We start from the raw sequence: 24,738 nt of genomic DNA on the forward strand, positions 1-24,738 counted from the left end.
GAAAACATCGAAGCTTAATAACCTCGTACTGCACATAATGCATAAGCATACCATAAAGTGCACCCGAAGTAAATTGCGTCTTGCACACTGCAGCCAATTTTTGTTAGGTACCCAAAGCATATCACACAGAATACGCTCCTTTTGGGTTAATGCAGAGATGTAGATAGTTACAACAGACAGAGTGGTCGCTTTGCTGCATGCAGAACATTCATAGCTGGCAACAAGAAAGTGCTGTGCAAGCAACACACGTCACAATACTTACAATACTGAGGTATGAGTGCAACAAACAATCAAGTTGGTCAGAAAGCAATGCAAGGGGCCCATTATCATTAGCGGAGCAAAAAGTGATGTGGACTTTCAAGAATGGAAGAACTCGACAGAATGAAACTATCTGATATCTCACTTTAGGCATGCTTAATGGAAGTTTTGTGTTTACCGACACACCACCATCTTGACCAGGTATCTCAAACTAACTTCTATCAGCGGCTCACATTCACGTAATTTAGGTACTCCCGCAAGGGTTAGGGTAGTGAAGAAGGTAAAGTGGAGGCAAAATGTCAGCAAGCGTTGCCATTTGAAAAAAAAAAGTTCCAAAAAGGCTTTGAAACACTTTTCCAAGTACCTATGGTATGAATTCAATAGAAAAGCTTCTTGCTTCATGAATTCAATGCCACAAAAATCATAAGAATACATCCAGTGCAAGCAGAGTTACAAAGATTTGTCGCATGCTGCAATTGCATTCTCTCTTTTCTCGTCCTGACGAAAGCGCTGGAAGCTAAGCAGGGAGGGATGACAAGGGGCAAAGAAAATGCGTCATGCGTGCCTCATGACCTTGAGCACTTTTTCTTTTTTTTTCTTTGAATACGCGGCTTTTTTAGTGCAATCACGCGCAGATGCGTGGATAAGTGACGGCCTTTCCCGGCGACCTCTGTAACCACCGAGCGCACCATGTTCAAATCAGGCAATGGCTGATAGATAGATTTCTATGAGCGATTTTTGAGCGTCCTCCGTCATATGTCAAGAAAAGAGAAAGCAACTTTTATCTGACTTTGATCATTTATTGTGAATTCAAGGCCGCGTGCTGCGTTATAATATCTGGCCCGCATGTTCTCGGGAGCCTCTACTACCGATGGTAGTTTTCTGACCATGCTCAAAAGTTGTTACAGGGCCCCTTTAATACCTCATATACAGGTAGTTTCTGAACATGTCGATACTGGTCTTCAATATCACTAAAATATAGACGCCGATTCTGAATAGCATTTGTTTCAAGACATGGTGACATTTGGTGCCTCACGATAACAACGAACCAGTCATTTCTGAGTAGCTCACAAACATTAAGAAACTTCCTAATACGAAAATAAAAGAAATTTGGGGTGTGGACAGTCATGTGAGGGCCACGGGCCACAAGCGATTGACTCGATGGCTACATCTGGGCCGCAGGCCGCGTGTTTGAGATCCCTCATCTGCAGTGTTAAAGGTATCCGAATGAAGGCAAGCCAAAAAGGCCACTAAGTTTTCTTGTTCGACTAAAATTGCAGCAAAACACAACCCCGCCCTCTCCCCCAAGCATTAATAATCTTATAAAATATTATAAACACTCAATGTTTAAATAATAAAACCAAGAGCAATGCACTTCAGCTATGGTTTTCATGCAGTTGCTAAAAACAGCAGGTAGAGATGACCAACAATAATTTTTTTTTCCATACAGACATGCCCTCAACACATAACTACTTTTCAGAGCGTTTGCAGTGTAGCAAAAGAGTGATTAGCCCAAGCAGGTTGGTCATAGGAAGGCAACAGCCCACGTACCAACATCGTCTGCGCGCTACAAAAGCTTAGCACACACCAAAGGCAGCCAAACTAGCCTTGCATACAATGAAGTGGTCGTGTATTGATGGTACAGAGCCAAGATAACAAGAAAACAAAGTAAATCCCCCATTTCACACAACACAGTAAAAGATATCCAATATCGCAACGCATTCCGGTGCTCGTGCAACAGTTAGCTAAGCAGCGTGTGGTCATCACGGGCAATAGCGAAAACCAGGTGTTAGTGAAATGTTAAACCATGAAAAAAGAACCAAGAATTCAGGACTGATGAATTAAAAAATACAAAACAAAGAGAACATCCACGAGAGGGTGGCACTGGAACTTCATGAAGTGGACCACCTACCTTGGTATATGTGGGTTACACTGAGGCATCCGAGCGTAGTAGTCGGTCGCTTGAGCATTCTTAGACAGAAGGACATTAGTGTGGTGCCAACGTGCTTAGCCAAAAAATAACAGACGTCTTCTAGCAATTCTTCAATCAGAAGCATCAGTAACTAGTGTAATGCAGAAAGAGAGCTGAACTACGAAAAGCAAGTAGGGAACAAGCGACTTTTGAAGGCTGCCCACGAACTGGAAATGTGTTACGTGTTTCGGTTCGGGTGCAATGAACCTTATGGAGAATGCCTAGTACATTCGTACAAGCACTGTAAAGAGGTCCTTTTTTACAGCAGTACTGCAAATTACCAGCCTTAGAAAGCACCCCGTGTTAAATGTGGAACTCAAGATAACTACTACCTCAATTTCACTACTCATTATGCAATAAGATGAGTCAAATTAGGAATTTATGTTGCAGTAAATCCATCCCCTCATACGCAGTATATTTGGAAGCCTGCCAACAGCCAGAACTCTTGAGCACAAACAAATGGGTATGTATAATGGTGACAGGACACTGGGGTACAGTAATATGCACTAAGAGAGCCTTCAAATTCATTTACTTGACAAAATACAGCAATGAGCATCTGCGCGACCTCATCTATTCTTCTGAAGCTGCACCATGGCACACATACATTGCTCTCTTGCGTTAATCACACGGTTCCTTCATAGCAGGCACCAGACAATGTGCAGCTCATCTATTATGCTATTCTAAGTGTACCATGCTGGTTGCAAATGCCTGTAACAGCACAGTTTCATCGTGGTAGTACAGTATGTATATTGAAATGCACCTTCGCTTTATAAGTATACATTGTCTCATTACATCTTTGAAAATATGAAAGCTGTGTAGCTGGTCTGAAGCTCACAGACTAGCAGTTAAGTTTTGTCAGCCACTCACACTCCACACAAACCTCACTAAAAACGAACCAAATGTAGCAATTCACTGAGCACTAATCAACCAGGAAACAGACTAGAATGGACGTTTGCACGCAAATGTAGCTACTGACTGACCCCCAAATGCAAACTCTGATACCTAACAGCTAATGCCAAGTTTCTCTGCAATAACACAAATCTTGTCCTTTTGGAGAGAAGTGCAGTGCGATTCCTTTCGGGGCTTTCACTGCTGGCAGTATACATGCTATATTTATGACCTCCTTGTCACTTACTTTTTTTCTTAATGGTGTTTGAGAAGGTGCATGGCAAGCTTTGATGCTTGTTTGGAAATCAGGACTATTGATGTCTGTAGTCCTTTAAATATGCTGTGTGATTGCACCATACCAGGAATTGCTTAGGTGGTTAAACGAGATTAAGAGAATAGATCATTTCAGCAAGAGCAAAGATTCAAGATTCCAAATGTGAATAGTGCAGTGTTAGAAATAATTCATTAGCATAGTAATGTGCTATTCACTAAACTTCTGAAATCCAGTAAAAGAGTGAGAGAGACTGTGAAGCTGCAGTGATGTGTCATTGCATTGTACCAGCACACATACATTCCCTCTGAGAAATTTAGGACTGTGAAGATAAGGAATGTCAACGTGCTTGTTTGACCAAAGTGATGTACATGTGCACAAGAAAAAAAAACAGAGAGAGAAATAGAAGTGGTACAGACACAAATCAAAGTCGACAATGTTTGGCATGATTCATAAAATTTGTTTATTCAGCCCCCCATGTAAAATGTACCCCATCTTTATCGAGGGGCATCTACAGCCAATATGATTAGTTTTTTACCTGGGGCCAATTAACATGCTTGCAAACTAAAGCGCCTCATTACAGCAGTGTTGGTGTAAGACCAAACTTGAGACGGCTTGCTCCATTGCCACTCGGTTCTTGCACATAATTACCAGTAGTGTTACAGTTCTTTTTAGTGTTTCTTGTATTGGATGAATGTGCCAAATGATACACCTACGTCACACACACACACACGTATCACTATTTCATCGATTACACGCCACCGAACACCTGACTCATTTGCCCGCAGCATCAAAATGCCTACGCACAATTTTTGCTGGGAGAGCCACCTGCCATTTCTTCAGTATAGTTTCTTACACTCAGATCAGTACATACTGCAGCTTTGAGAGGTTTCGTTTTATATGTACAGACGCATCTTTTTGTGTGCATGCGAAATGTGTGGGAATCTATACAGAAGTAAATGTACAACATTAATATCTAGATCAGACAAAGATTTCTCCATGGCCTTTTTTTTTTAAGTTTTCTTTTGGTCCTAAATGCAGTTTCTCCACACTACCAGGGCCTCTCACCAGAAAAAGCCCAGCAAACTAGCTCATTTTGTCACTAAAAGTGCCATTAATTTGGTGCCCGCCAAGTGAATTCCAGCAAACGTTAATAGCAAAAATACTGTAAAGTGCAAGGCGTACACGATGAAGTAGTGCAAAATTGAAACAAGAACAGTCAAAGGGGCTCTCTATATAACTTTCAAATTCGGCAGCTTCAAAAGAAAGCAAGCTATACAAGAACATGACAGACATGCATATGCAACAGTCTAGGTTTTCTTTGATGTCTGCTAGCGTCACAACTTGCACAGAAATGGGGTGCCCTTTCTTAAATGACGGAAAAATGCAGAACAACACACAGGCTCACAGTACATCAATCCCCACTCGTGCTACAAAGTTCTCACCTATGAAGTCCTGGGGACACCAGAAAGATTACACTCAAACCTCATTATAACTAAGTTGCATCTTATACGAAAAAGTTCATTATAACCGAAAATTCATTGTAAATGTATATTCCCAACACCACACCTATTACAAGACTGTTTTCCATTTACTTCATTATAACTGATATTTCGTTATATAAGGTTATCCAGGTATGAGCGTACTGGCAACAAGTGACAATTCTGCTTCAGATGTGCCAAATACGGAGATATTGGCCAGGCACAGTGTCCTAGCTTGTCAGATCATTTTTATTTTTTAGTAGAACTCGCACAATAGACGCAGTTTTTTTTTTTTTAGTCTATCTGGCAGTGCTAACTAGGGTTGCAGGAAGCACCCTGTACAGTTTATGCAAGGCAGTGTACCAAGGCAACATTTAAAAACAAATTTCTGCAGCTGTACAGGGCAAGCTACGAGGAGGCAGCGCCTGAGGTACAATGCGAGGTATTATTGTGAAATATGAGGTCTAGTTCCTTGGAACAGATTTCGAGTCAACGTAGTGTGCGGCTGTTCTATATTTGCCAGAACATTGAAGAAAAACATTAGAGCCTTATCAATTTGGGGATCAACCTTGCCTCATGTTGCTGGCGTAAATAACCAATTTATGCTTTTCTTCCCAAGTTAAAATAACACTGATAAGAATTCACAAGATTTCTTGGAGCACTGAAACTTTTACGTGCTTTGATTCTGTAGCGTTCTCTCCAGTGCCTCAGACAGTTTTCTGCAGGCATAATGCTGTTATAGTCTTAAGTGACTGCGGCAAGTTTAATACATAATTTTGGAATGCAGATATGTAACAACAAAAGCAAAGAAGCACACAAGAATAATGAATATTTCGCATGCTGCAGTGGTTACACAGACATATTGTGATGTTGTAGTATACAGTACTGTTATTGCAGTAATATACTGCATTCCATTTATAAGCCTACATATAAGTCTGTAATTGGCATCGCAATCAATATATACTTCTTTATCATTACTACAAAGAAACCTGTAATGGAAATGAATTTACGTAGCTCTATAGTTGATGATAGTGTAAAAATGCTCCCGACATCCATGCCACTGCTTCTCACTATTTTGGTGCATGTAGACACTGATATTCCTTTGCTACAGCAAAAGCAAATAATACAGTCTTCACAGATTAATCTCAATATATTAAGTAATATATATCAACACTATTAAAAAAGAAAAAAAAGAGGCTTTAGTATGGCTTTAAAAAAGCATCACATACTGTTAATGTCCTCAAGTCTTCTCTGTCAAAATGAGGAGCAGTAAAAATTCAGTGCTTAATTCAAAGACTAAACATGCCTAAAGATCCATGATGCCCCATCAGTTCATTTATGCATGAACACGACACTATGCCTTGCATTTCCTCACTGAATATGTAAAGAAGCCAGCTAATCAAAGATCCCATGCCAAAATGCGTCTGTGACTTAAGATGCATGTAAGCACCACTGTCGCTAGGCTGCTTCAGCAGTTGTGGAGCAACAGCATGCCCACAGGGTAACCTTAGTTTAAATTGCCACAACATACTATTCACATAAAAGTATCGATTAACATCATTTTGTTTTTCCCAGCTACACGACTGATATCCGGCCCTCAACAGTTCTTCGATTCTGACCAGGTACCAATACACTTCGCCCGCCTAGTCCTCTTATGAGCGTTAAGCCCTTGTTTTCTTTCTGATGAGGATTATGAGGTTGTCCTATGTACAGTAGTCAAACGTGCGAGACGTAGTACATATAAACAGTGTATTTACAAGTAAGCGTTACCTAGCACGAGCTACGGATGCAAAAAAAAAGGCATCCATCGTACAACAGCTTCTGTCGAACAGCACAGCGCATGCATAGCTTTTTAAGCAGAACACAGAAGTACAACTGGCTATCAAAAACATTGCAAAAAAGTGCATATTCAAAGAAATGATTTCACCTGCATCGCCAATAACTAGCGATCTATTTCCCTCCGAGAACATTTCTCTACGATTCATTACGCGTGGCAGGCACGGTACATGGAATAACCATTTAGTGCTGATTCAAAAACAAAATATGCAAACTTTCATTATCCCACACGAATTCAACCAAATGGCCTCGCTGCGAACTATGGATTCAAGAAAACTTACTGCTCACATTTTGCCCATTACACATGTAAATATCATGAAAACCCTTACTCTTCCTCAGGAACTCAGAATTTTATTTACAGTGGTGCACTACCTCTTTTGGAAAATGAACGGTAACTGTAACTCAATAGTTCACATAACTTTCAAAATTCGGGGTTGCCTGTGCTCGGAATAAGCAGAATACCTTGTGTGCTCACATAAACCTAATGGCACCACAGGGGAGCAAAAAACTATACAAAGAACTTGAAAGCATAAGGGTTCCTAGCTGAATTTTTCCCGTGTTTGCCAATGCTGTGGGAATGAAGCAAGTCTAAGCCGCACTACTTGCACAGCCGTCTGTAATGAGCATCACACTACCAGTCAGTGGTATACTTCACATTAAAAAGTAAAAATGAATTTTTTTCAATGCGCATCAGATCTGCATGTCACATTACAAAGGGGGATGGGCCTCACATGGGAAGTGCAGCTTGTGCTTACAATAAAGTCGGCACAGTGTAAATATGGGAGGTGCCAATACCCACAAGTCGACATACCCTTTCGAAGTCATTCAAGACTGAATGCCATTCCAGCATGTGCTCTTACAGCAGTCATTTAAAGATTGCAGAAGAGACCAACAGTCTACAATGAGCCAACGAGTAATGGCAACAATGATGACAACACCTGCAGTATGTCCAAGGCTGAACAACTTGTGCGAATGTACTGGCTGCAACGAGCAAATCATATATACTGAACACCTTGTGCACGAACAGGAGGCTTCCCAGTACAGGTGCTACAGGCAGTTTGCTTGCTTCATTTTACTTTTCAATCACAGCCACACGTTGATGCTGTGCCGTTTGTTTTTCCCACCACATACAATACATGGACTAACAAGATGCAAAGTTGATAGACGAAGTGGGAGTGGTTTATTTACTTAAAGACAGAACAATAAACTAATAAAATGTCCTTCAAAGCAAAATGCCTGTTGGCATACAGTAGAAGTAACAATTTTGAATGCCTGTCTGCTGCTTACAAGATGTAAGCAAAAGCTAACGCATCTAACAGGATCACAATTCTCTCGCAAGAAGTGGATCACAATTCATGTACAAGAGCGATATTTAAGTGTATGGCACAACAAGCAATACGAAAAAAAGAGGTGTGCAACGAAGTGCAACCACGTTTCAGAGGCATAGACTTATAGGCTTCTTCCCACATGCTTAATGCCCATTTTATCTTATGACATGTGGCCATTATGCCTCCAACCTGTCTTGCATTCAGCAAGTTTCATCGACATAAACACTGCCTAGCACAGCTGCCTAGAACTATGTTTTCTTGGCACATAACACACACAGACACATACACAGACACTGCGATACCAAAGATGTGGGTAGTACGTACGGCTAGCTTGGCACACAGAAGCTGTACAAGGCTGACTTTGACATTACATGTGAACAACCCTCACTGTTTTGCGTCTATACGTTACGCTGTCACGAGGTACGATATTAATGACGCGGGACAAGGGCTGAAGAGCACACAGCCCGTTGTCTCACGGAAGGAAGAACGAGCTCGTTGTAATATTGGCTGCAAGCAAGCCCATCGATTAACATATACAATAAAGGCAGAAGTCGCACCGAAGCAAAGTGCAGAACGAGACCTGCAACTTTCCTCGCTAAGCATTTCTCACTACAATACTTTGCCAATGACGTCGAAGTGTTCTGCTTGATCCCAAATTGCAAGCAGAGGAAATGTGTTCAGCCATAGCGCTTATGAATCAAATATAAGCAGCGCTAAACTTGTCAGGTCAAGTCATTCTATAAGACAAGTAAGGTCGACAAAAGGTTTTCACTCATCCAATCGCGGCTGGTGTGACAAGCCAACTACACAAATGTGCTTTGGTCGAACCTGTCCGACAACAGTTAGTATTTTGCAAGAACTCTTAATTGATATTCCAACGAACTCTCGCAACAGTACCTGTCCCCCGAAATTAACAGAGCTGAATACTCGAGAAACTTGAAGATGCTTGGCCAAGAATGTCATCAGGACTAGCTACTGCCTCTGAAGACACACCCCACAGAGACTATACAAACTCAACAACAAATCACCAGCACACATACAAACGAGTAGCCACTATTTTTGCTGAACAGACTTTTTACAAAAGCAACCACTGGCAGCTGACAGGAGGTGCAAGATATCCCAACCAAAATGCAAAAGACTGCAAAAATTTTCCTACAGATATGATCCTGGCATATCAATGCCTCTGTACTTTGCAGTGCTCATTTAGAGCCATAAAATGGTTGCTATATCATACTTCCTTCAGTTTAAGCTTCAACTATACTCCACCTCAGTACAGTTACCTACAGAGCCACAGTTTTTTGCAGTACTGTATGAGCTGCACATTTCTTAGCAGATAGGTCGGGCAAAAGTTCCTAAATGTGAGCTCATACATGTGTCATAAGCGCAGTGTTTTGACGGAACATGCTCTCCAGGTGGGTAGATGCAATCAATTTTTTTTTGTAGCCATACGCTGTGTTAACACTATTGTGACAGCAGCACTTTCTTTCATCCGTGTTTGTTCTCAGATGGCCTCTTGGAGCCCCTTAGCAAACAGTAGGGAAAAACACCCCTCCAGATATGTTCAGTCACTGTACATCATCTGCTAGGCATCTAGTTTATATTTGCCGACGTCATCATGTGGTCGACTAAACTGAAGTAGATTGCCAATAAGCTGAACATGGAAGCCATTAATGTGTTCCTCATCATCAAGGCTTTGGAGGTGTTACTAGTATGGCACAAGACATGAAGTCCAAATAAATACCCCTTCCTTGCTCATCAATGTCACAACAAACAGGTGATCTCAATCAATAAAACATACCTAATGTTCACAAAAATGATTTGTGGCGTTTTATGTCCCAAAACCACAGTATGTTTACATCCCAAAACATCATGTTTTTGTTTAAGCACAAGATAAAACGAAGCTATTACTGATACCACCATGCGTGTTTTTATGTCATTGTTGACTGAAATTATGACACAAGGTGAATTTAGGGTCAAGTGGGCTGTGATAGCCAATCTAGGCTGAATGGGCACCACGTAGATGTGCAATCACTGCTTTGTTGAAGCACATTAATAGGCCTGTGTTAATGATAGAATGCTTCGAATATTTGAACAAATAGTAGAGTATTCGAATTCACTTTGACTTGAATTTAAATTATTAAAAACTTTCGAAGTGTTCACAATGAAGGAATAGGCATATATTAGTCTGCATGTAACCACCTGTAAAGTTATTTTTACTGCAGTGTAGAAGAGCTAAACCGTGAAAGCACCTTTTCAAGAAAAACTCGCACTGCCATGAAGCCCCAGTTTAAAGGGGCCCTGCAACACTTTTTGAGCATGGGCAGAAAACGCTGCCGATCGGTAGTCGAGTCTCGAGAACACGCGAGCCAAATATTATAGTGTAGCACGCAGGCTGTAATTCACAATGAATTCTGAAACTTAGCTAAAAATTGCTCTTTTTTCTCAGCAAATGATGTCACAAGATCAAAAATCACTCGTCACAGGCATTGCACCTGCCATTGGCTGATTTTAGCAAGGTGCCCTTGGTCGTTACTGTGGCCACCATGGGAGGCCACAACTTGTCCACACGTATGTACGCAATCGCACTAAAAATCCACATATTAAAAAAAGAAGAAAAAAGTGCTCAAGGTCACGAGGCGCATGTGAAGTATTTTCTTTCTTCCTGCCATCCCTCCCTACTTAGCTTCTAGTGTTTTCGTCAGGACAAGAAGAGAGAATGCCATTACAGCATGCAAAAAACCTTTGCAGATCTGCTCGTACTGAACGGCTCCTAAAAATTTTTACGGTGGTGAATTCGTGAGGCAATAAGCTTGTTTAGTGAATCTAATCTATGGTTACATGAGAAAGTGTTGCAGGGCCCCTTTAAATGAACATATTACCATCTAACCGATTCATCATTCTTTACGGTTTAAAAGCTTCTTTTGCCAGCTTATATAAATATAAAGATATAATAAATTTTGGAATAAACGTACCTTACAAGTTATCACTTGCATCTTACCGAAAGTCAAATCCTGCTACTCCTCAAAGTTGTTTCGACTTCCTTTTAATGAAAAAAAAAGGGCATTTGCATAGAGGCTTCATTTCAATTAAAAATCTATTGAGCAGGTAAGTTAGGTCATAATAAATATGGCCATTTTTTTATATGTCATATACACTATTCGAATTTGACGAAAAATTATTCGATCGAAATCACTATTCGGTTCGAATTTGCTTCGAACCTAAAATTCGCTATTCGCACAAGCCTACACCTTAGCATATCACTGCAATGTATCAGTGTCGTGCCCCAAGCAAAGAAAAAAGTCCATGGCGTTGCCAACAAATGTACACTGAAGCGCGGATCCGTGTTCTGCTGTGCACAAATACTACCCACATACACCTCCCAGCTTAGGCAGTGCTGTAATTAACTTGAGAGATAGAGCAGCTGCCTCCACTTCATGTGCAGCTGAGTAAACGATACCAATGGTGGAATTATGGGCTGCTTGCAACGCGTCACTGTTCAGCATGCTGTAGGTTGCACGTGTCTCCAGTTACAAGCCCACATGCCATCGTCCTTCGGCCATCCCAGTTGAGAAGTTTTCCATGCTTCTCCTTCAACAGGACCCTCCAACCCGAACTGCTCCCAGATGACTGTAGGGTGCTTTGAATCATAGTTAGGGTTTCATCTACAAGTGCCCCTTTAGTTGCATGCATGGAAGACCAAAAAAAATTGAGCACCTGGTTTGTCGCAAATGAGAGTTTCTCAACTGGCAGGGCCAAAGAGCTACGATGTTTGTGGCCTTGTAGCATTATGGAAGAGTATGTACAGACATTTAATTATGACTGAAGGATGGGCACATTAGCCCAGGAACTGCGGAAACGAAGGCGTGACACACACAAATACAAGATCCTCGGCCAACTAGACGTGAACTGAGGCTGCGACGTGGCACGCTCGAAGTGTTGGGACGTGTGCACGAAATGTAAAACACACACGCACAGGTTGAAGACGGCCACTGACAGTTCGTCCGTCGAAAAGGTGTTAGTGGTTGGAAGAGGAGGGGAAAGGCAGCGATTCAAGGAGGAGTAAGATGAGCTAGCATCATCATCGTCAGCAGGAGCAGCAGCGTACGTGACAGAGCCCGCCACCGTTATAACGCCACGAGCAGGACCAAGAGGGACGGCCACAAACCTAGGCAGGGCCTGCCAGCGCCACAGCCGTGCGCTGCCGCGCCACTTCCTTCGATGGGCTTGCTGCTGGACACGCCGGTGCCACGGGCTGGGTTCTCCCGAGTCCCGTGCACCGACAGTCCCGGCTGCGGACTCTCCACTGAAAGACAATGGGCCCCTGAGCATGCGCCCTTCTGCAGTCGAGCATGACCGAGCAGGATTGAGCGCACATAACCTGGGACAGTGGCCATAGTCTCTGCTGATCACTTTCAGTGGATGGTGGACGGTGCATTTGATACAACTAGATCAGTATGTAGCACTGAAGTGATAGACGCACCAATTATCCAGTAGAAAATTAAGCTTTCTTTCGAAGGTGGGGAGTGGGGGGGTGAGTGAGGTTTTTCGTCTTTTGAATGTGCTTTCTTTTCTTCCTTTTTCATATTTATTTCCTTAGCCTGCTAAGCACACCATCAAGCACGCCCCACAAGCAACATACCCTAAGTGATCAGATGAGAGTACAGCTGTTGGCAATTCTGACAAACAGTGGCCACTCTCCTTTCACAGGATACTCCTTTCTAAAGTAGAATCTTCATTAAAGCTTGGAAGCAATGGTGGTTGATTGTGCGGCAGCTGTTCAGAATACATTATTGCTCATTCTTGCCCCACTATATCAATCAAACTTACAAACTGTCCACTACTTCGTCCTTGCAAACATCCCACTATGCCCCATCACTCATCCACCACTTCTTAGACCATAAAGCCGCTATAATTAAGGGGGAACGGGAGTGACGTATAGCTACCACTTATGAATTAAAGAATTTCTTGTACAAATATATACAGTATTTGTATATATAACCCTCTAACGCTTCACCCGACTGATCACCATTCACTCCGTGGATATGCTGTCAGTTTTTTTTGTATTATGGTTGCCAATTGCTACATAAACAGGACCAATCACTATCTACAAAAAGAAAGCGTATAGTTTTATAGCTCCATAGTGAAAACTTTCACACGAATTTCCAACAATGGTGTCACATTAAGCTACAAAAGTCATATCCGCAAGCTCCACTGAGCTAAGCAAACTAAAGTCAAGACAACATAAACCCTCACAGACGGTAAAAATGCATGATGAGAATGAATGGGCACATACTGTTGATAAGCAACAACAACAAAAAAAATGGTGACAAAATTATTTTTGGAGAGAAGTATTTCCACACATACTCTACTTGCAAACTAAGAAACGCTTTTCAATAAGCACTGCCACTTTATGTAAACACACGCACACAACATCATATGCTTCCTGGCTCAACAAAAAGAATACAGCATATTGCAACACACAAGCATCATATCTCTCGATGCACCGAAAGTGCAGCAGTGTTAGTTACAAAGCCAAAAAGTGGGAGGCAAAAAAAAGCATCACAAGAAGCACCAGTATGCACAAAGGATTTCTTGCATGCACCTTGAACAGTGTCGCAGCGGCCGACACGCAAGGCAACATGCGCACCAGTCAAATGCTTACGTTCGATGAATTCGCTTTTTGCCTATGAAGACAAATAAATGACCACAGCACAGAAGGAAGATATCAGACCACACAGTCATGTGAAAACTAACAAGCTTATGAGCACGTAAAAACCTAGTTAACTCGAACGAGTAATCAGTGCAATGAGCATACATGCATGGTTTACGACGGCATGCATTCATACAGATCAGAGGGAAAAGATGTGAAAGAACAATGCCGAGCTAAACTAAGCAATAACAGGCTTGACACACACACACAGACTCCGTAGAAACCACAAACATATTCCATGAAAAACCCAAAAAGAAAAACGGCACACACCAAAGAAAACCTAGAGGTTAGAAAATTGAGGTCAAACAAAAGATGCACACAAAGTGCTGGAACGTGGTAACTATAAACGATAAACAATAGTGCTGCTGCTAAATCCACGCTACAACAGTCAACTTGCGCGGCAGTTCCTGGTCACAATAGGAGCAAAAAATTTATAAATCACAGTTGGGTGTGGGACCTTAACCAACACAAAATATAGCTGCAAGGCTAAAGAATAAAAAAAAAGTTGTGGCTCAACTTTAACAAAAAAGTGAATGCTTAATGAGCCCTAACTTACGAGACATACTTCTGGCAAAAAGCCACAGCCAACAAGACAATATAAGCGATAACAAGTTGTGTATATGCTAACACCGCAGGCAAATAATTTGTGCGCACTGTCGTTGAGTTGACATGTATACACTCATGTTAGATGACTTGAACATAAGGGAAATGAGAATGATTCATGAGCCCAAGTCATGACAGTTTTTTTTTTGTAAAATGTGTAGAATGTGTCATGATTTCGTGCACATAAATGGTGTCACATTCTGATGTCGATTCCCGCAAGACAACCCCAATAGCAGCAGCGCTCATATCTGGCTAAATAAATTGCAGCGGAGGAGATTGCTGGTGCTAGTGCCAAGTGAAATGATGGCTGCTAACGGCATTATCTATACCGTTCTCCCAAAACATCCAACCAGACAAGAAAGAAATATGCTAGAATTTGCTAAACACACCCACAATCTGCTGAGAGGAGCAAATTTTTTTTTTTACAAGTAAACTGAACAGTGAATAATGCAAGTATGTGCCTTCGACTTCCACATATCATTATTCAAAAAAAGTAATATTGAAAATAAATGCCTAAGGTGCACAATCTTGCTTACGGCAGCCCTTTCACACATAAATTAAAAGGTGCTAAAAAACTGCTGAAATTTCCCTGCAAAAAAAAAAGCGGCAAAAAAAGTGACATAAACCAAGCACTTTCGAGCATACTTTCCCATTCCATGGTTGGCATTATATAAAAACTTAAGTCCTTATTAATGCCATTCTGGCAAAATATGGGTCATTTTCTGCCATGATAATAGCATTATTCCTACAACTCAAAATATTTTGAACACCAGTTAACAAGTGCAGCATTAGCGGTCCTTGAGGAAATCGATATTGGAATGTGAGCCCAAGTGCACAGGCTGTTAATTCTTAGCAGCTTTTGTAGCTTGAGGCTATGACGAAGGGTGTTTGTACGAGTTGAGTTTTTATTAATTTATTTATTTTTCATAGATCCTAACCATGCAGTTACAGCGTGCATAGCGAGAGGCTGGGAATCTGGGGGTTCCAACAGAAGCCTGCAGTATACTGCTAAATCGTCAGTTGCAATACATGGCTGTTTGACACAAGTAGGAGCTGTAATAGTAAGCCCCAGTCACAGCTGCTTTGTACCTGAATAGGTATATTAACAGTGTAAGTACTAAGGCAAGAAAACAACAATAGTCGAGGTAAGTAGTACTGCCATCCTGATCCAGGAAACGATTTCTAAGGGGTCTTAAAGGTGTCTTACTGCTGTCAGGAATCAAATTCCTGGCGTCACTTGACACAACAAATGGATAGGCTATCGCACACCATAATCCTGCCTTATGTCCAGTGGCCTCCTTTTTTAGCTACTGGTTGTAAAACAAGATTGCATGTCACAGCAGAGTTCTCTTTAAGACAACAATATGACAGTAGACAAAAGCAACATGAAGGCAGCAGCTGCATACAAAACAAAACTAAAAAAACAAAACAATAAACAAGTAAAGATAATGAACACAGAGGCAGTATGCTACTCTTGCCTCGTCGTTCAAGATGCCTCAAGCAATCTGAATGTAGTAGGTGGGCTGGGGCCGGAACGGTGCGAAGGCATTCTGAAGGACATGCACTATCTGCCGGACAAACGTGATGGGCTCACCTGGTCGGCGTGAGTCAGAATGAATGAAGTTGTCGAGCGACTCGTGATCACTGGGCGGCCGGCCTAACGAAGGTGGAGGCTTCATGGGCCTGTACACGGGGAATGCCTTGGCAGGTGGCGAGATGGGTACAGGTGGTGGAGATGGCCGAAGCGTCGGCGGTGTCTTGGTCGTGGTCTTTCGAGTTTGAGGAGCCGCGGGTGTAGGCGGTGCCTCCTTTTCGTTCGTCTCATGCGGCCCACTGGGGACGTCGCCGTAGTGCGGCGGCGGGCGCGTACTGGCCCCCGCCGACCACACGTCAGGGTCCTCGGATGTGCCGTACAAGATCAAGGACCACTCCTTCAAGGTGGCTTTTCCTGCAGGCACACCAGAAAAAAAGGATCCTTGAAGCCGTACAAATCGCATACACCGTGGTGTGTGCGATCTGCTTGCCGTTGCACAGTAATCTGTTAAGGGAAGCCTCGTAACCCACTTCACAACTGTGGCTAAACGTGTGCTAGAGCATCGCGACAGATCATAAATTCTGCACAAATTTTGCATGGCCAATGTGATAGCTTCACAACTAAGGCGTGGCACTGCTAAGCTTGAGGTGGCAGGTTCATTTTTCAGCTATGACAGCCATATTTTGGTCAGGCAGACATGCAAGAACACCCCTGCACTTAAGGAGCATGTTAAAGAACTCCCAGGTGGTTAAAATTTGCTCTTCCCAAGATGGTGTGCCTTATGATAATATTAACACAATAGGGTTAAAGAGCTCATTTCGCAGAAATTGCAGTGTTGGTGCTGATGTCGATGGTTGTCAGCAAAAAATAAAAATCAGAGATACAAATAAAGAAATAATAAAAAAATATTCGGTTAGAGTGGGAATTGAACATAGGAATGTTGCTCAGGAGCTGCACCTGGGCTGGAAATTGTTTAGAAAAAAAAGAACAAAACGACCCTATATGAATGTTGCATAGTGTGAGGAGCGTTCTTAACATAAGCAAAGACCTGCCGTTTATACCAAACACTTGTTTAAAGCTCAAAGTGCATGAACATAATTAATCATCATTACCAGCAACAACATTAAAGTGTGAAACTGCACAGAAGCTAGTAGTACTGCCTTATGCATGCGCAGTGGGTACTTTGTCAATTCGGAAAAGGAAGAATTGTGTCGTAGTGGGCACTCCATAACAGCACTTGCCGTAGGCATTCTCGAATACAGTAGACTCCCACTAAACAGAACCTGAAGATACCAGAAAATTATGTTCCAGTTAATAGAAATATAATTTACTGAGAGATGAACAGAGGTGCAAAATACAAGTTCTAAACAAATAATATCAGACAGTTGTTTCATTTAGGCAGCAATTTTGTTTAACATATACTTCTGTTAAAGGGTCTATTGTACATTGAAATGAGCAATTTTACTGCACAGACGTTCCTTTCCTTGCAGCATGTTTGAGGTGTCCACCAAGGAACTAAGAAAGGCAAGCGAATGAGAAGGCAACATGAACGGGGCTTGATTACGCTATAGCATTCTACTCTTGAAAGCGGAGTTTAAGCGTCCTTCTTCCAAGATTTTGTGGATTTCACGTGAACCTCCGCAATTACATTACATTTTACATTTCCTATTATAGTATGTCCAACACAGTAATACACTTGAGCACTGGATACATATGAATAGAAGCGTGTGCTATAACATGCTCAAAGTAATTGATAGAAGCATATACTAAATGCTTATGGCAGCACACTAAAAAACTGTACCAGAGTAAGCATGACCCTTTCGGTGTTTGGTGTTTGCTTTGGCAAACAATGGTGTTTAAAAACTGAACTAAAATGGCATCGAAGAATGGCACAGATGTGAAAACATTGGCAGAGCAAATAAAGATCAGCTATGCGTGGTAGCTAAGAAGGATCATTCCTGCAAAACTTCAAGCACAGACTGCAGCCTTCTTAAAATACGTGTAAAACACTTGATTTAGACCCAGGAGTCGCTATGAATGAATAGATTTTTCATGTATGACAATGACACAGAAGCCACTGACGTATTTAACAAGTTCCTCGCAGGGCTGTTTCTTTACAATAAGTTATTTTTTTCTAGACTTTCTTTTTAGAGACTCAATCGATTTCAAACAATGTACAGATGTTCACTGCGTTAAAAGCTACAGGTAAAATGAGGTGCATGGTCACTAAATAAAGATGTGGCGAGAAAGCGACAGTTTAAGTGAAAGTTACACCTGCAAACTTGCAACGAAGTTTTGACTAACTGAAGTTTTCGACTATCCCCACGAGGTGAGCCAAAGCGCCACCAAGATACCAACATGTCAAAGCATGGTTTTAGATTAACTATGATGAGTGCACCATTTACTTTAACTATGCTAGCGAGGGCCACCATTTAGATAGCTTACCAAAGTATCGTCCATCGTTATGCACTTCAAGCTTCCAACGCCCATTGGGGCTTTCGCCCCACGTGTGGACACTCATGAAAGGCCAGGCTTGGAAGCCTGACCGAGAATTGTCAAGAGGCCTCTGGGCTAAGAGGGTCGACCTGCAATGGCAGACGTTACACTTTAGCAATTGAATGCACATGTGAGCAAGCAGAGAGGGACGAACCACTTTCAAGACTCTTGCGTGGTTGTGTCGCAAGAGTCGTACACATGCACTGAAAAAAAAAAAAAAAGCGAGTGAGCTGCGCTCACACAGTGTCTTTTTTTTTTTTTTTGCAGCACACACAAGACCTTAGTTTTAATGAGAAAAAAAATATAACTCCTGCTGCGAGGTGCTGCATTGCGCTACCAGTGAACAAGAAAGGAAGTAAATGAGCAACTGTGCATGTGTGTATACGTGCAAGCATGTATGAAATAGCGTACGCACAATATGGAAAATTGAAAAAAATATGTTCACGAGAGAATCCTTGAATTTCATTGTTGTTAATGCATGGACAGAGGAACTGCAAAACTGGAAGCTTGAACGTGGTCAGAGTCTTCTTTTTTAGTGAATTTATAGTGCAGGAAGCACGACGGTTGAAGAGAGACGCAGACCACACGAGCACTCGTGTTGGGGGTTGTATCTGGTCTTTTAAGAGTTCTAAATTTATCACGGAAATGTCATATAAACCAGCCCCACCTATCAATTTCATTAGGATAGATGGCAGATGGCACCTTCGACGCAGTTCACAAACCCCCCTCCTGTGGCAAACAATCAGTCAGGCTGACAAGCTGCTGTGCGAACGACAGATGGGGAAAAAACGGCACACTAGTCAGAAAGGATTGCAATGGGCGTCTGCCTCATCATTGTAGCTTATGTAGGTGCGAAATGTTCTCTCAAAAGACAGTGGTTTCATAAACTAATAGAGTTGAACTAACGAGAGCATTAAATGGAAGCCACAAGAATGGCGAGTTCAGGTACCGAGTGTTTCGGCACTATGTCTCTTTGTTGGAGGAAGACCTGTCTTTATGCAGTCACGTATACTGCGTGGTTTGATGAGTAGCTGTGTATATTATATCGAAGGAAAAATCCCCAACACTGCAGCATTTTGTTATATAACATGTGGTATTTTGTAAAGGTGTGTGAGCATTTTCAATGTATAAAAGCAATTTGCCTAAAGTTAGCGTGAGTGTTGTGTCCATGCGCTGTCGCAGCGCTCAATTAAAATTTGTTACTGTCTTTTACCAACAAGGCCAAGCATTGACCTTTGTTAGATATGCATGGTTACGGTTCTTGCGGAAGGACAAAGTGACATTGCTAGTCAAGAAAACGTTTTGAGTGTGCATGCTGTGCTTGAGGCATGCGTGCTCACTACCTTGTTCCCGCAGGCGAGGTGAGGTAAATGTGCAGGTCACCCCTCCGTGTTGCAGACAACGTGACCTTCGCTTGAACATGCTCCAGAAAGCGGACGTTTTCGCAGTTCACATTCAGTTTTAGCTCGACGTGACTCTTGGGCGATATGTACCTGCAAGAATATCCCAAAAATAAAAGTGTTAAGCACGAGCAATGCATACACCATACACGAGTTAATTTGCAGTGGCACTAATAGGTGTTACTCACTTGTCCATGGGCTGGGCTCTGACCATGCAAGTTTTCTGCTGTGGTATAGTGGTCCACCTTTTGGCTAAAGCCACCATGGCATCCGCATCCATCAGGCCATATCCAAACGAGTGGCTCACTGCAGCATGTCATATAATAATGATGAGGCGCTTTCCCTAATGTTTTGCTATTCCAGACTGTCAAAGAGTTTCAATCAATTGAACAATATGTCAATCAATATATCCATCAATCAATAAATCAATCAGTGTGCTTGTGACAAATGCAATGAGGAAGGAGCCACTACTCTGCAATAATGTGCACTGGGCATTATGTGAAGGACAAACAATTCAAAGAAGTCGATAAGCGCACAGAACCTATTATATATGTGCGCTATTATATACTACAGTCAAAGCCCGCTACACTGAATTGACGGGGTGCGGAAAAAATTTCGTTGAAGTGAAAATTTCGTTGTATTAAAATAGAAAAAACATATCTGAGCTGAGCTAGCAAAACAAAGGAACATCTATTCTCAAAAATTCAAAAAACGTCCACTGCTTCCTATTCTTTTCCAGCAGCGTCACGACGTGATTCTCAACCATGCATAGCGAGGCCATGGTGAAAAGCACACTAAAACAACGCCTAAAACCGCTTTCATGAACGAACTAATCAGCTGCATTAACACGTTAACACCAGCAGCTATCCGCCGTCAAAGGTATCCGACAAAGCCGAGATGGAAGCTGGGTATCGTGGAGCGGCGACTTTTGATTACTCTGTGCCATTCTTATCCATCACTCGTGGTTAGCTGTTTTTGTTGATAATGCGGACGAACAGCCGCTCTTGTTACCACACTGGCCAAGCGTGAGCATAATGATAAGCATCTGAAAAGGTATCATGCCGCGGTTGCACCTGGCAGCTGCGAGAAGGAAATTATGAACTGAGCGACTGAGCTTCAGCTTCGGATCGTCTGTGGCTATAAAGCAAGCCAGTGGCAAAACAAAAGCAGGGCAGTCTCGTTGCCATCACTATCAAGCAATGGTGGCGCCAATGCTTGCTGAACAGCGGTGGTATAGTGTACTAGAATATGGGGTACAGCATGAAGGAAGGAAAGGTAAGAGAGGGCAGCCCAGCCGGCGTGCGACGTGAAAAGTGTGGAGGAAATGACATCATGGCGGCTATATTCACTGGGCACAATTGCGGCGTTGCTATGGTTACGTGTTGCGCATTGGAGCTGGTCTAGCAGTGAGCGGCCGCGGCTGGCGGTGGCATGTGTGCCTCCCCAGGTGTCGTGTTGAGCCGTGGCAGACAATGTCCGTGCTCTGCACCACGTTATTGTTTACGCAGAGTTCTTCTGGGAGTTACTGCACTCTTAGCAACGTTTACAAATCATTTTGTCCATCACGGGGTTTCAACAGTGTGTAGAACGAGTGCATATCCATATGTCGTGCAGCAGATGTTGCGGATGAAGCAATTAGTGTTCAGCGAAATTGCGTTGGGCACCATGACGGAGCGGAATGACGATGAACACCTTGCAGGTCAGTGACGGTTTGGCAGTGCTCCTGCTTGTGACAACGGACGACGCTGTTGAGCCCAGCAAGACGCAATGAGGACCACGTGCACATACGTAGTTTCATGTTGTGTGTGTACAGTAAAAACTTGCATGTGCGTATTAAAACACCTTTTCTTTTTCGTTTCGTATACTCTCCCCAAGCATTGCATGTAATCTGAACGTAACAGCCACCGCATTTAAGTGTCACTTGCATCGTGCTCAAAGTCACCACGGTCGCAGAATGCTGACGCCGGTGAGTTTCACGCGGAACACGGGCACAGTGGCCAAACGCTGCGTCGGCCGTGTGGCGGAACGCAACCGTAAAAGGCGCACGACCGATCGTGTTGTCTGTACAGTTGCTGAATTAATGACGTGAAAACACTCACCGTTGTCAGTGCAAGTAGTGCGCGTTCTCTTGTGCTTGCTTCGTTGTCGGTGAGCTGTTACTCGCTGTTAATACTGGGACGAAAAGATTTGGCCGAAGGTGTCGCGCTGGCCCAGAGTGTTGAGCCTCGTTCCAATAGATTCCAATCGTCACAACACACGCACTGCGCAGCTCACGTGCTTTCCGAGCCGGAGAGAGAGTCGTGCCTTCTGCTTTACATTCGGATGTAAACAAGAGAGGGGAATTTGCCCAGTCAATATGGCAGACTTCCAGCTTCATCGTGGCTTCACAACGAGTGACGTCAGGGCCTCTCCCACCTTTCCTTCTTTCGTGGGGTACAGTCAACTGCCGATTTTTCGGACACCCGAATTTCCGGACATGCCCGATAGTTCGGACATTTTCGCGACACCGCCACGAGCCTCATAGAATCAATGTATAAGGAAGTCAGAAATTTCGGATGCTCGAACCCCCCAAAGTCCAATTTTCCGGACTTTTTGACACGATGGAAGGTTGGAAACAATCACTGACCTCCAGTTGAAACCACCACAACTGCGTCACACGCGATTACGATAGCATAAATGAGCGTACCGGTCTACTGTGGCGGCATCTGTTGCTTGGACTCCATTAGCGGAGAAACACACACGGCCTCCGAGATTCCTAACACTGGCCGTGTTTATCGTGCAAGGGTGCTTCGCTGACAATCGAAACTATCCACCTGGAAATTTTTTGGCGCCAATAAAGTTCCTTTCGCTTTAGCGTTGTGCTCGTGCGTGCCACTCTGGCTTCCCACGCAGCGCTTTCACGAAGCGTTTCACCACTTCGAACTAAAACTAACCGTCACACACCGATTTGGTCTGGCCACGCTGGCTATCTTGAATGTTTACCAGCGTCACCTCCGGAGTACCCGAGGCACCGTCGCCTGCTGTCCCGCCGTTTTGTTTACGCAGCCCGCACGGTGTTTGGCTAGCCTAGTGCGTGGTTGTGAGATCGTGTGAAGTGTGCTCTGCAACGCTAAGCCTAGGTGCTTCGACGCTCATCAGCAAACTCCTTTGTTCACATCGTGAGGATTTCGCTTGCCTGTGATGGCCCCCACTCTGCCTTCGTCGTCCTCGCCAATGGAAAACAGTAAAACAGTACTGTCACGCGGAAACGGCACTGTCGGTTAACGATGGAGAAGAAAGCCGGCATTATTAAGTTAGTGAAGAGTGGCGAATCGCAGGCTGACGTGAGCAAGGAGTTCGGCATTTCCAAGCAAACAGTTTTTGATTTCCTGTGGAACAAAGACAAGATCTTGGAAGCGGCCGAAAAACTGTCTGGTGCCCAAAAGATGAATGCAAGCCAAGGTGTTCATTCAAAGCTTGAGGACGTCGTGTGGCTTAATTCAATGATTGCCAAGCAGTTGTCAGTCTCGGGCTGCATCTTGAAAAAAAAAAAACGGAAATTCTCGCCCTTCGAATGGACACCACGGATTTTAAGTTCAGTGATAGATGGCTGAGAAACTTTAAGCATAGGAATGACCTCAAGTTCAAGAAGATGTGTGGCCAAAGCGGTGCCGTCGTCAGCGCAGTTACTGCGCAGTACCGCAGTGGCGCTGACAACGCGCAGTACTGCGCAGTACTGCGCAGTACTGCTGACAACGTTTTCAACTGCAACGAAACTGGCTTGTTTTACAAGCTGCTGCCGGAAAGAACACTCGCTTTTGCTGGTGACGCATGCCATGGTGGCAAGCATAACAAAGAACGGCTGACGGTTCTTGTCGGCAGCGAGAAACTTCCTTTGTTAGTAATCAAGAAGACCAAGAGCCCGAGGTGTTTTAAAGGGGCAACGCTGCCAGTGTTATACGAAGCCAACAAAAAGGCATAGGTAACGCAGCAGTTGTTCGAGAGTTACGTCCGCAGGTTGGACAGGAAGTTTGAACAACAGAACAGACGTATTCTGCTTGTCGTTGACAACTGCGCTGCTCATGGTCACATCAATAACTTGAAGGCTATCCAGCTAGAATTCATGCTGCCCAACACGACTGCGATCCTCTAACGGATGGACCAAGGCGTTATCCGTAATCTGAAACTTCTGCACTGTTCACGTATACTCAACCGCATGGTGCTGTGCTCGAAAAACGGGAAAGGCTTCAGCGTAGACCTTCGATCTGCTGCCGGAATGCTTGCGGATGCATGGAAGGCAGTAACGCAAGACACGCTTCGCAACTGCTTTTGCCACGCGGGCTTCGTACTCAACACAGAGGCAGCAGACTTGCCTGAAGAAAGCGACAGCGTGACTGACTTGTGCCCTCTCATGGACGATATTATCAACGACCTCCACTCTGCTGGTGCTTCCATGCCCACGGAAATAACTTTTGAGCGATTCATCCACGCTGACAACGAGCTCGACTTCTGCACAGACTAACCGAACGACGAAATAGTCAGCCACGTTATGGTGGATTCAGGCGACTCCAATGTCGAAAAAAAGGAACCAACGCCTGCGCCACCTACGATCGCCGAATTGATGAGAGCATTGATGACGCTGTCATCGGTGTACAGTGATGACATGACCCTTGCTCAGATCGAGGCAAATGTGATCACATGCAAGCGGAACACCGTTCAAACAAGGATCAACAAGTTTTTCAAGCCACTGCAACTCTAACACCGGCTGCCCTGATGGCACCCGCTGTCGGCTGCATGCATTTTTTTTAATGGCTCTTTTCAGAGCCACCCCACTGATGCTTTGGCAGAGTTCCGGAAGTCTGGTATTTCCACCTTAACCCTCCTGATCCAAGAAATATCAATAAAATGGTGCACTTTTTTGCTTGCATTCATTTATTCGGACGGTTTTTCGCTCCCTAGAGGGTCCGAAAAATCGGCAGTTG

The 24,738-nt window shown here is 43.4% G+C and overlaps 1 protein-coding gene across 3 annotated transcripts in view; it reads right to left on the reverse strand.

Annotated features, from left to right (window-relative positions):
• Positions 1-24,738, reverse strand: part of LOC119159553 (proprotein convertase subtilisin/kexin type 4-like) — a 247,366-nt gene that overhangs the window by 2,170 nt on the left and 220,458 nt on the right. The window contains exons 10-14 of one of the 3 annotated variants that reach the window (XM_037412354.2): positions 19,966-20,083; positions 19,721-19,870; positions 18,327-18,466; positions 15,942-16,295; positions 12,200-12,337 (exon numbers count right to left, since the gene is read on the reverse strand). In XM_037412354.2, the coding sequence (XP_037268251.2) occupies positions 12,200-12,337; positions 15,942-16,295; positions 18,327-18,466; positions 19,721-19,870; positions 19,966-20,083 (900 nt within the window). Of the gene's footprint in view, positions 1-12,199; positions 12,338-15,941; positions 16,323-18,326; positions 18,467-19,720; positions 19,871-19,965; positions 20,084-24,738 lie in introns of all 3 variants that reach the window. The other 2 variants (XM_075891582.1, XM_075891583.1) reach the window with 2 other exon arrangements.

Source organism: Rhipicephalus microplus, chromosome 1 (genome assembly GCF_043290135.1).
Source record: "Rhipicephalus microplus isolate Deutch F79 chromosome 1, USDA_Rmic, whole genome shotgun sequence".
Lineage (NCBI taxonomy): Eukaryota > Metazoa > Arthropoda > Arachnida > Ixodida > Ixodidae > Rhipicephalus > Rhipicephalus microplus.